The sequence below is a fragment of the Oncorhynchus gorbuscha genome, linkage group LG06 (genome assembly GCF_021184085.1).
Source record: "Oncorhynchus gorbuscha isolate QuinsamMale2020 ecotype Even-year linkage group LG06, OgorEven_v1.0, whole genome shotgun sequence".
NCBI classification, from domain to species: Eukaryota; Metazoa; Chordata; class Actinopteri; order Salmoniformes; family Salmonidae; genus Oncorhynchus; species Oncorhynchus gorbuscha.
In genome coordinates this window covers 44,596,764-44,609,345 of record NC_060178.1, presented here as the reverse complement: position 1 = coordinate 44,609,345, position 12,582 = coordinate 44,596,764, and the positions used below count along the sequence as shown (strand labels likewise).

Sequence of the window (12,582 nt, the reverse complement as noted above, 5' to 3'; positions counted from 1 at the left end):
ATTTAGCTCATGGCATTCTGCCAGACACCTGACTCAAACAGCTCTCATTCGCGCCCCCTTCACAGTAGAAGCCTGAAACAAGGTTCTAAAGACTGTTGCATCTATGGAAAGCCGTAGGAAGTGCAATATGACCACATAGACACTGTGTATTGGATAGGCAAAGACTTGAAAACCTAAAAACCTCAGATTCCCCACTTCCTGGTTGGACTTCTCAGGTTCTTTCCTGCCATATGAGTTCTGCTATACTCACAGACATCATACAAACAGTTTTAGAAACTTCAGAGTGTCTTCTGTCCAAATCTAATTATATTCATATGTTTGCTTTTGGGCCTGAGTAGCAGGCAGTTTACTATGGAATCCTTACTATCCAAGCTACTCAATACTGCCCATCAGTCCCAAATAAGTTCAAATAAATCATGTACAGTGCTTCCTCTGCGCCGATGTCTAGGCACGGCGTCCAGTCCTGCTCCATGGTCGGAGCCGCCTTCTGCGCCAGTGCCCAGTCCAGGCACGGCATCCAGTCCCGCTCCATGGCAGGAGCCTTCCTTTGCGCTGATGTCCAGTCCAGGCACGGCGTCCAGTCCCGCTCCCTGGCAGGAGCCTTCTTCTGCGCTGGTGCCGATGTCCAGGCACGTCTTCCTTTGCATCTGGACCCAGTCCGGGAATGGCATCCAGTCCAGCTCCAAGGCTGGAGCCTTCCTCTGCGCTTATGCCCAGTCCAGGCATGGTGGCCAACTCAGCTCCATGGCCGGAGCCTTCCTCGGCGCCGGTGCCCAGTTAGGGTGCGGCATCGAACCCAGCTCCATGGCCGGAGCCTTCCTCGGCGCCGGTGCCCAGTTAGGGTGCGGCATCGAACCCAGCTCCATGGCCGGGGTCTTCCTCTGCGCCGATGCCCAGTCCGGGCACGGCGATCTATCCGGCTCAATGGCCGGACCCGTGGTCTGGGTAAATGTTTGCTAATTTATTAAAAATAAAAAACAGAAATATCTAGTTTACATAGGTATTCAGACCCTTTATTCAGTACTTTGTTGAATCATCTTGAGTATGACGGTACAAACTTGGCACACGTATATTTGGGGAGTTTCTCCCATTCTTCTCTGTTGATCCTCTCAAGATCTGTCAGGTTAGGTGGGGAGCGTTAATGCACAGCTATTTTCAGGTCTCTCCAGAGATATTTGATCGGGTTCAAGTCTGAGCTCAGGCTGGGCCACTCAAGGATATTCAGAAACTTGTCCCGAAGCCACACATGTGTTGTCTTGGCTGTGTGCTAAAGGTTTATGTCCTTTTAGAAGGTGAACATTGACCCCAGTCTGAGGTCCTGAGCGCTCTGGAGCAGGTTTTCATCAAGGATCTCTCTGTACTTTGGTCCGTTCATCTTTCCCTCGATCCTCACTATCCTCCCAGTCCCTGCCGCTGAAAAACAGCCAGAACAGCCAGATTCTGCCACCACCATGCGTCACCACCATGACACTTGGCATTCAGGCCAAAGAGTTGAATCTTGGTTTAGTCAGACCAGAGAATCTTGTTTTTCATGGTCTGAGAGTCTTTAGGTGCATTTTTTGGCAAACTGCAAGTGGGCTGTCATGCCTTTTACTGAGGAGTGGCTTCTGTATGGCCACTCTACTATGAAGCTCTGATTTGGTGGAGTGCTGCAGAGATGGTTGTCCTTCTTGATGGTTCTCACATACCCACAGAGGTACTCTGGAGCTCTATCAGAGTGACCATCGGGTTCTTGGTCACCTCCCTGACCAAGGCCCTTCTCCCCTGATTGCTCAGTTTGGCCGGGTGGCCAGCTCTTGGAAGAGTCTTGGTGATTCCAAACTTCTTCTATTTAAGAATGATGGAGGCCACTGTGTTCTTTGGAACTTTCAATGCTGCAGAAATGTTGTGGTACCCTTCCTCCAAATCTGTGCCTCGACGGACAATTCTTTCGACCTCATGGCTTGGTTTTTGCTCTGACATGCACTGTCAACTGTGGGACCTTATATAGACAGGTGTGTGCCTTTCCAAATCATGTCCAATCATTTGAATTTACCACAGGTGGATTCCAATCAAGTTGTAGAAACAGCTCAAGGATGATCAATGGAAACAGGTTGCACCTGAGCTCACTTTCGAGTCTCATACCAAAGATGACTCATTAAGACTTTTTTTTATACATTTGCAAAAATTTCTAAAAACCTGTTTTTGCTTTGTCATTATGGGGTATCATGTTTCGATTGCTGAGGATTTAGATTTAGGATTTATTTTATAATAAGTCTGTAACTTTACAAAATGTGGAAAAAGTAAAGGGTCTGAACTTTCTAAAGGCACTGTACGTATTCTTGCACAAGATGGAATCAACTATAACTGTGTTTAGTGGAAATACATGAAAATAAATGAATGTTTGAAGTCTGGTTGTCTCTCTGTGAACATTGATCACTTTCTGTTGGATACTATAGCAATCCATGGAACCTGTCACAGAGACAGAGAGAGAATTACAAGAGGTGGAAGACAAAGAGAGGGAGAGAGGAGAGAGAGCAAGAGGGGGAGGAAGAGAAAGAGGGGAACATCGGATGGAGCCACAGTGTCTCCTGACTCCTCCTGTCTCAGCCTCCAGTATTTATGCTGCAGTAGTTTATGTGTCGGGGTGCTAGGGTCAGTCTGTTATAAATATCTGGAGTACTTCTCCTGTCTTATCCAGTGTCCTGTGTGAATTTAAGTATGCTCTCTCTAATTCTCTCTTTCTATATTTCTTTCTCTCTCGGAGGACCTGAGCCCTAGGACCATGCCCCAGGACTACCTGGCATGATGACTCCTTGCTGTCCCCAGTCCACCTGGCCATGCTGCTGCTCCAGTTTCAACTGTTCTGCCTAGGGCTATGGAACCCTGACCTGTTCACCGGACGTGCTACCAGTTCCAGACCTGATGTTTTCAAATCTCTAGAGACAGCAGGAGCGGTAGAGATTTTCTTAATGATCGGCTATGAAAAGCCAACTGACATTTACTCCTGAGGAGCTGACTTGCTGCACCCACGACAACCACTGTGATTATTATTATTTGACCATGCTGGTCATTTATGAACATTTGAACATCTTGGCCATGTTCTGTTATAATCTCCACCCGGTACAGCCAGAAGAGGACTGGCCACCCCTCATAGCCTGGTTCCTCTCTGGGTTTCTTCCTATGTTTTGGCCTTTCTAGGGAGTTTTTCCTAGCCACCGTGCTTCTACACCTGCATTGCTTGCTGTTTGGGGTTTTAGGCTGGGTTTCTGTACAGCACTTTGAGATATCAGCTGATGTACGAAGGGCTATATAAATAAATTGGATTTGATTTGAACAGAGGGAGGAAGAGAGAGGGAGAGTGTTCGGGAATTCAACCAGCAGTAAAACCCCATCTCTGCCACACTGAACCTTATAAGGCCCACAAGCACCCAACCCAAGCCATGGAAGCGGAGCTTGCTGAGGAATTCGACAGAACCAAAATAAAGTAAACATCTATTCAGTGTCGAAGAAAACGCTCCACATCAGAATATGAAAGGGGGAAAAAGGAAGGGCTGAAAGAAATTGCTTCGCCGGTGCTGTGTTTTTGCTGGATGCCATGAATGGAGGCGTTATTGGTTGGCCTGGATGTAAGGGTGGGTGCAGGTGTAGACAATCAAAAGACGCATTGTGATCTGATTGTAATTAGATCTTCCTGATCACCTAAGGAGGCAGAGACAGTAGAGAAAGCGAGACATCTCATTCCCTAATTTTTTCTGATCTGGGCGGGGCCACTCTGGTCTATTTATTGCCCCTGCCCCACGGAGGGAGTGCCCCCAGAGAGATACACCTTACTGGCATTTCTTTTTGTCAGGGCATGTGGGGGAGCGGGGAGAGACAATAAGTACACCAAAGCTAGCTGTTCCCCAACTCTTCTGAGCATGAAAAATATTATGGAGGAACACGAGCTGACACGGGAAATCTAGCTCACGCAAAAAAAGAGGGAACGCTCACTTACACAGACAGGAATATTGAATATTTTTAACCATGGTAAACAATTTAAATTAACTATCTTCATTTATCCACCATCTTTGTCCAAGGGTAGTCGAAGATGCATCTTGTAAGATGTCCTAGAAGTGTAAATGACTCCTGACAACACAGCCATATACATTTGGCAAACACCACGGTTGTCCCACCCTCTCCGAAACTTCACACTGGCTAGTAATTATGGACAACGATACCGCTACCATTCCTCCAGAATTAAGATCATGGTGCTCATTAGACACCAAGTGCCTACTGGTACTGTGGTCGGATGCCACAGTCCAATCGAAATTAGATCAAGCATAGGCTTTAGAAATAAAGATACATTATTTATGAAGAGATATCGTCCCTAATGAAAGAAAAAGGCTTCTCCCTTTCCAATGCCCAATGCCAGTGCAAAACCAATATCTGAAAACATCATACAGAAAGGCCAAAGACTGTAATAGCAGGAGTGGGAATGGGAGAACCCAAAGACCATCCCACCAAAAGCTCGCCTTCCCATGCATCCCCAATACATGTATAGTTCAGTTTAAATGACTTAATGCTAGTACATTATATCAGCCTATCAACCCTCAATGAGTGAAAGAGACTGTCAGTGAATTATCACTGATTAATGTTGGAGGAAACCAAACCACGGTCGTATGGTTTGGTATGGTTTAGACCTGTACTAATTAAGAATCTGTAATAATGAAATCCTGTACATTATATTCGGTGAAACTTCTAGCATTTTCCAGACAAATTGCTATAGCGATGAAGTACAGAAGATATCCAGACTAATGTGTAAAGGTGCATAGATTCCAATACGCATGAGTGAGGCCACTGTCTAATATAATGTACAATATGAAGGACTCTTTAGGCAAATTTCTGATTTACACGTTATTCCTTTATTGGTATTTGCTTTACATGTGTGCTCCTTTGCGAGGGGGAGCTAGCATTGCTCCTTTTCCTTTTCAATAAATATTGATTACCCATTCATTTGTCTCTGCCGGCAAGTCATCCTCCTAAAATGTAGGCTATATCCTATATGCAAAACATTGCTCAAGAGAAAGTTTAAGTGTTTGCTCTCATCATTCTTGCTGCTTCAAGTTCAATAGCCATAGGTGGAGATTCAACCTCAACATCAGGTGCGTGTGTGGTCTCAATTAAATAGGCCATAGCATATGCATGGGTGGAAAAACAGGGGGCAGCTATCTTTCCAATGAAATTTACTTCATAAATATGATTAGGCTATAGTTTACTACATTGCCTAGAAATAAATATGTATCACCGATATTTTCCTCCAACTGAAAATCGTCCCACTTAAGGTAGGCTATACGTAGCTCAAGAAAAAGTGCAAGTCTCTCAAACTCTGCCCTCTGTAAACTATGTCTAGCCTATTGGCTGATATAGCCCAGTAATACCGATAGCCTAAAATAATGGGCCATGTGAGAATCTGTGGTTATTTAACCTATTTCTTAGGTTATTGCGCATTTTGATATTACCTATAGGGCTCAACATTTCTGCAACCATGGCTGGCAAGTGAGCTGCGTCACATACGCCTTAGATAACATTTGCATGGTACTGTGCAATGACTATGATGGGAGACAGAGTGCTGGTTTCAAGCACAGGGCGCAGCAGGTGTTTATTAGTAAAGGACCACAGGAGGAGGCAGATAGCTGGGTCCAGGGACAGGCAGAAGGTCATACACAGTGACTCCAAAAAGGTAGCAGTACAGGCAGGGAAAAGTTTAATAACGTAGTCCGGGAGATCAGGCAAGAGGTTGATGACAGGAAATCTGATAGGCAAAAGTACAGGCAGGGAATAGGTAAGAAGGTGTCGTTAGCGAGGATGGCCAATAACTATGATACATGGAAGGACTAATACGGAACTAAAACAGAGCTCCGACTAGACGTGTATCAAAACAAAACGATGCCTCACAATGATGGGGTGCAAAGAACTGAACTAAATAGTGTGTGATAATGACATACAGGTGTGTGAACAGGTGATCAGAATTCAGGTGATTGAGATCTGGAGAGTGGGCTGCGTTCAGGCGATCTATGTGTTTGAAAGTGTGAGTTGGAAGCAGACGTTACAGACTGTAGGACCAGTCAGTAGGTGTAGGCAGGTATGGTATGAAAATCTGCGGTATGGGTAGGAGCGGGATGAATAAATCAGTCTTGTGCTGCCTTAAGGCTTTAATATGTAACTTTTTGGGTGACCTGACCAAATTCATATGAAAATATGTCATTCTTATTGAAGGCAAGAAATGTGAGTTATATATATGTAATTCGCATTTAAAATCTAAGAATCGGTAGATCTGTTCTATGTGTGCTATATCTATGCTTCCCGTTCTTACATTTAGTTTTTGTTTCTCTTACTTTCGGTTTTGTACACCAGCTTCAATCAACTGAAAATATATTTCCACAGCAGTTTAGATGGTACAATGATTCTCTACTTGCTTGTTTTGTCACATAAATTGAAAATAGGAAAATTAATAGAATTTTAGCAACCAGAAATTGAGTAGCGATTTTTGCTTATTGCACCTTGGTGTCATTTTTATTTATACAATCCACTAATTGTATTTTATACATACATTCAGATATACTCAGCTCTTTCTTTCCGACTGATGTGGAGACCATTTAAGATTCTTGGAATATTTATGTGTATAGCTGTTATCGGGACAGTAGCCTATTAAGCCCAGTCTTAAATCACTGGAAAACAAATATAGTAGGGCTGGGAATTGCCAGGGACCTCACGATACGACATTATCATGTTTGGGGCCAATATGAAATGTGATGGACATTTTTACTGGTTGTGCTTTGGTCCTTCTGTAGCTCAGTTGGTAGAGCATGGCGCTTGTAACGCCAGGGTAGTGGGTTCGATCCCCGGGACCACCCATACGTAGAATGTATGCACACATGACTGTAAGTCGCTTTGGATAAAAGCGTCTGCTAAATGGCATATATTATTATTATTATATTATAATAGCCAATGCAAGTGACTGATTGAACAAATCCTCACTATCAGTATCTGCAATTTGGTCGTACACCCAGACCCTTGTTTTGAGAAAGAAAGATATCTCAGTTTTAAGGTCTCAGTTTAGAGAGAGAAGCCTCGTGAGGTCAGTCACATGTTATGAACCAGTATTGGTTGGTCACATGAAGGAAGCAAAGTTATTGATAAATTAATTATGAATGATGAATTAGCTAAATCATGCAAGTATAACTTGTCTGTGTAAAAGAGAACTAACGGGACTGCCCCGGGTGGAGCTCCTGATCGACATGTGTACTTGTTGCATTGATTGGTACCTCTCCAGCATGAGGTACCTCTCCAGAGTTGGTACCTCTCCAGCATGCTGATAATAAAGGATGATTAATTTAAGATTGACTTTGAGTGTCCCTTTGTAGAATTTTCACTACAATATATATTGTGATTCCCACGATTCTATATGTATTGCGATTTGATACAGTGATTTTATTGCATTTTGATGTTCTAAACGTATTGCTCACCATATGTTTGCTGCAGAGTGACAAGAGAAATTAGAAAAAAAGTCATGGAAAGTACTATGAAGAACAAGCTATGAAGGACATTTCCAGATTTCTTGGTCCCTGCCTGTAAATAAATTATTTGCCAAATATGATTTAAAAATATTTATTTATTTGCATATTGACGTCATAAGTCAATGGTGCCACCTGTCAATGATTTTAGAAGTCAGGATAGTGATGACTTAAATGGTTTCACTGTCTAGATCCATATACACTTGTGAGATATCCAGACACAATGTGTGCCTGACTATCTCCAAAGGTGTTCAGTAAGATCTGATCGCAATCAGATCACAATGTGCCTTTTGATCATCTCACCCTATCTACAAAAGTGGGCACAATTAGGATTTGGACACAATCAGAACAAAGGGCGCACCAGGTATAAGCAAGGTGTTAGAGAGGCTGAGAGAGTTGGGATTGGAGGGCTGCCGTCACAACACATGCTGAACATGTGTTTTACCTCCCTCCTCGGCCACCCTCCCAGACCAGAGAGGTGAGGGGGGGAGCTAAGGTAGGGTTAGGCATGGCCGGCCCTAGCCTTTTCGGGGCCCTAAGTAGCTCTTTACATTTTGCCATGGGGCGGGGAGAAAATGTCAGTTCTACAACTAATTTCCTGCAATTCCATACATTTTGCCATGACTTATGCCAGGTTAATATGGTATCTGAGTGAGAGTGACTCGCAAAATCTATGTGGGCCCCCTGGAGGTCAGGGCCCTGGGCACATGCCCTGCATGCCTGATTGTAAATTCAAACATGATTACAACAAGTTTAGATAGCTGGCTAGACTCATTTACCAATCTACAAAATGTTAGCTGACATGGGCTAATTGGGTGACTGTCAGTGACTGATATACTGTACCAAGAGGAAAACTGCTGATGCACAACCTAATTTCAAAATTGCAACTTGTGTATTCTATTGTTCTAACACTCAACAGTATGTTGAGACTAGGGCTGTTGCAGTGACCGTATTACTGCCACACCGGCGGTCACGAGTGATGAAGCCTGTCAAATTCCACATGACCGTTTAGTCACGGTAATTAGGCTTCTCCAAGCTCTGATGCTGCTGCTGGTCATTAGTAGCCTACCAAACTTGCTAACTGCCTGGAACTCAGCACTCTATTGTCCCTCTAATCACTCTGACATCAATACAAATGAAATTGAAAATCTAATTAATCACTTAATGAGAGCTCATGAGCTCATGTTGTGCAACATTTATATAGGCTATGCAATTGTGGGAGAAAACAGAGTGATGGCCGCTAATAAAATATCCTAATACTAAGCAAATTGCTTATATTTACAACAGCGGTATAACTTACCTGGCTAACAGGAAAATAAACCAAGAGGAAAAGCATCCTCCATTCGCTATTTGGATAGATAACCTATTTTTCCCCTGCTGCCCCTGTTTCGATACAGGTGCATGATAATGCTCCATTCTAAATAAATAAAAATGTCAAACTTATATTATTTAGTGTATGTAAAGGACAAGATTAAATCAATAATAGTCTGATGGGTGGCAATATTAGCCTATCACAGAAAATGCCTTTAAAACTTTTTTTTTTAGAATCACGGTCACACACCTCATATATCTTAGCCCATAGGCCTATATGTTTTAATAAAAAATAACTTTTCAAAATGAAGCACGTTCGTTTGTTTCACAAGGGGTGTAGAGCCTAACTGTTGTATATAATACCTTGGCGTGATCCTGGACAACACCCTGTCGTTCTCAACTAACATCAAGGCGGTGGCCCGTTCCTGTAGGTTCATGCTCTACAACATCCGCAGAGTACGACCCTGCCTCACACAGGAAGCGGCGCAGGTCCTAATCCAGGCACTTGTCATCTCCCGTCTGGATTACTGCAACTCGCTGTTGGCTGGGCTCCCTGCCTGTGCCATTAAACCCCTACAACTCATCCAGAAGGCCGCAGCCCGTCTAGTGTTCAACCTTCCCAAGTTCTCTCACGTCACCCCGCTCCCCCGCTCTCTCCACTGGCTTCCAGTTGAAGCTCACATCCGCTACAAGACCATGGTGCTTGCCTACGGAGCTGTGAGTGGAACGGCACCTCAGTACCTCCAGGCTCTGATCAGGCCCTACACCCAAATAAGGGCACTGCGTTCATCCACCTCTGGCCTGCTCGCCTCCCTACCACTGAGGAAGTACAGTTCCCGCTCAGCCCAGTCAAAACTGTTCGCTGCTCTGGCTCCCCAATGGTGGAACAAACTCCCTCACGACGCCAGGACAGCGGAGTCAATCACCACCTTCCGGAGACACCTGAAACCCCACCTCTTTAAGGAATACCTAGGATAGGATAAAGTAATCCTTCTCACCCCCCCCTTAAAATATTTAGATGCACTATTGTAAAGTGGCTGTTCCACTGGATGTCATAAGGTGAATGCATCAATTTGTAAGTCGCTCTGGATAAGAGCGTCTGCTAAATGACTTAAATGTAAATATAAGCAGCACGTGAGTTTCAAGATTGGGGAAGATCATTTTCACCATAAAAATACACCTTTATAATAAAGGCATTACATGCATTTGAGGTCACTTTTGATAATTGTGTTTTCCGCTAACGGAACATTTGCACGTATTGCCTATTACCGTGCATTGATGCACATATAATGTGAAGAAAAAGCCAAATATTTTTTTAAGCCTCATTGTAAAAAACGTTTTTGGGATTCTAGTGGTTCTATTAATTTTGGGATCTATCGCATCTCACAACTATTGTGAAGGTGTAGGCTATATTACATAGATTGTTCAAACTTTTCAAATGGCTTGTAGGCTATGTGTGGAAGCGAGGAGATGCTTAATGTGTCCATGGTAATTAACGGACAATTATCGTGAGACCGACAGTTATTTGCTTGACAATCACCGGCTGACAACATTTCGTGACTGCCACAGCCCTAGTTGAGACCCCGACTGAGTTCCCCCCGAAAAAGAAACAGTCGCTTTGTGGCTAGGGTTAGGTTTGGGTTTGAAGCTAAAAAATAATATGTTTATCCAACTCAAAGTAAAAAGTTCACTCAAGTCAGTTTACCCAAATCTAAATAATAATAATTAAAATGTATATTTAATACCCAACTCAAACTCCTCAATCAGTTTACCCAATTCAAAATGGAATGTTTAAATTAAATACTGGGAAAATACTTAATGCCGGCAAGTGGCAAATGCAAATAATAATGTCAATAATAATTATATCCAACTTAAAATAATAAATTTATCAAGGGAAAGGGATAGATTATATCAGATCTGCGCTAGCTAGCGCCCAAATAGTGGTTGTTTTGGCGGTGTCAGAGGTGGAACTGCATTAGAGCTGTCAAATCGACAAGCGGCTCATTGTGTTAGCTTATTGTGGGCACTGCCATCAGATGCAACAAAACTACCCGACTTAATAATCGCATGCAGCCATGTTAGAAGTGCATGTAGCCTCCTTCAAACACTTGAATGCATGATGTTCATTTGTCTGCACCTCATTAGGCAAATAGGCTATAAACCCCCCCCCCCCATCCAATTAATATGAAAACGTGCATTAGCCTACACTTTCTATCGCTGTTTCGAACTTCTAATGTGGATGAAAAGGAGGGAGTGGTTTGTGACACACAAAAGCAGTCGCTCAACTACTGTATTTGTCTGCTCATACTGGAGTTACACCTCCAACATCACCAATGCGGGTTAATGCTCGATCTGATTGAATCGAGGCCAAAATTACGGGAACATTTTTGGAAAAATGCTGGAAAGGGGGAAATGCTATCGCTAGGGTTAGGGTTAGGATTACGATTAAGGCAAGGATACAATTAAAAGATCTGGGTTAGGGCTTTGTTGTCCCCCTTCACACTTATAATTCAGAGCCTTTGAAATATTTTGGAGGGAAAAACCCAACTTTAAAAAAAGTGCCTTTGGGAACTGCCTTCGTCAAACTGGTCGAGACAGGGAATGCATCTTTTGAAAGTGCCTCTTGAGTACCTCAGAGTGATGAGGATCTAATGAAACTGAGGGAGGAGGGCAGAGCTGGAAATGAGCAAATGGAATACTAAACAAGGGCAGGTTGCATAAATACAACACAAGCATGGAAATGTATTTGAAATACTGTAGCAGCATGTTGTGCTGTTAGTAGAAGAAATTTGAGTTTTAGTGTTAATGTTCATCTGGTGATGACCCCCAAAACACACACACGCACACAGACCCTTTCTTTCTCTCGCTCCTTTTCTTGAGGTCGTGTCTCCAAGCCGCCCATTGACGGAATAAACATAACACTAGAGGACTAGTGGGCCTGGGCCAATGAGGTTCATTACAGTCCATACAGCTATTCCAACATTGGCTCACTTTGTCACACCATCCAACTTTTTCAGTTGTTCACAACTTTCTTACACACTCCCTCCTACACACAGTCTCCCCTCTCAAATACAACATTTCACATGTGAATGAAAATAAGGTCAGTTGAGAGGCGTCTGGCGCTTAATGTGTGCACTGAGTGTGCTCACATGTATGTTTTTTCAGACAGACTGCCCAGGAAATTCAACCCTTTCCATGTACCTTTACTACTCCATCACCGGTGAAGGGGGCTGCCTGCACAGCCAACCCAGCTCTGCTCAGCCCAGCAAAACCCTTCTCCCATCACAACCTCACTCTCTTCTCAGGCTAATTATACACTCAGTACACTGAGAGGGGGTGGGGTCAGGCATAGAGAGAAAGGGGTGAGAGAGGGAGACGAGGGAGTGCCGTAGAGAGACAGAGAGTCTCAGAGCGAAAAAGAAAGAAAGAACCCTCTGGGTATTTTTACACCCTTTTATTACCAGGCCTGTTCTGATGAATGACATGGAAAAGAGAAGTTGGGAGTTTGGTGGAAAGTTGGAAAGTTCTTTCCCCAGTGTTAACATGAAAGGAGTTTCACTTCATCAGACTGAGACAGAAAAGAGGAGGTGGAGAGGAGGAGGAGGAGGAGAGATGGAGATGGCTCGAAAGATGCACTGAATCCCAGCTGGGTTAACAGACACACATTGTGCAAACACATCACGCCAAGTTAGTAAAAGAATGATCTAATGTTCATACCGACCACATACATGTCCCA

General features: G+C 43.6%; 1 protein-coding gene across 1 annotated transcript in view; it reads left to right on the top strand.

The window, feature by feature from the left end:
- The first annotated feature begins 530 nt into the window (after positions 1–530).
- The window catches only part of LOC124038689, a 41,175-nt gene continuing 29,123 nt past the window's right edge, over positions 531–12,582 (top strand). Inside the window, exons 1-2 of the mRNA XM_046354776.1 lie at positions 531–629; positions 718–945. Coding sequence (XP_046210732.1) covers positions 531–629; positions 718–945 — 327 coding nt within the window. The remainder of the gene's footprint in view (positions 630–717; positions 946–12,582) is intronic.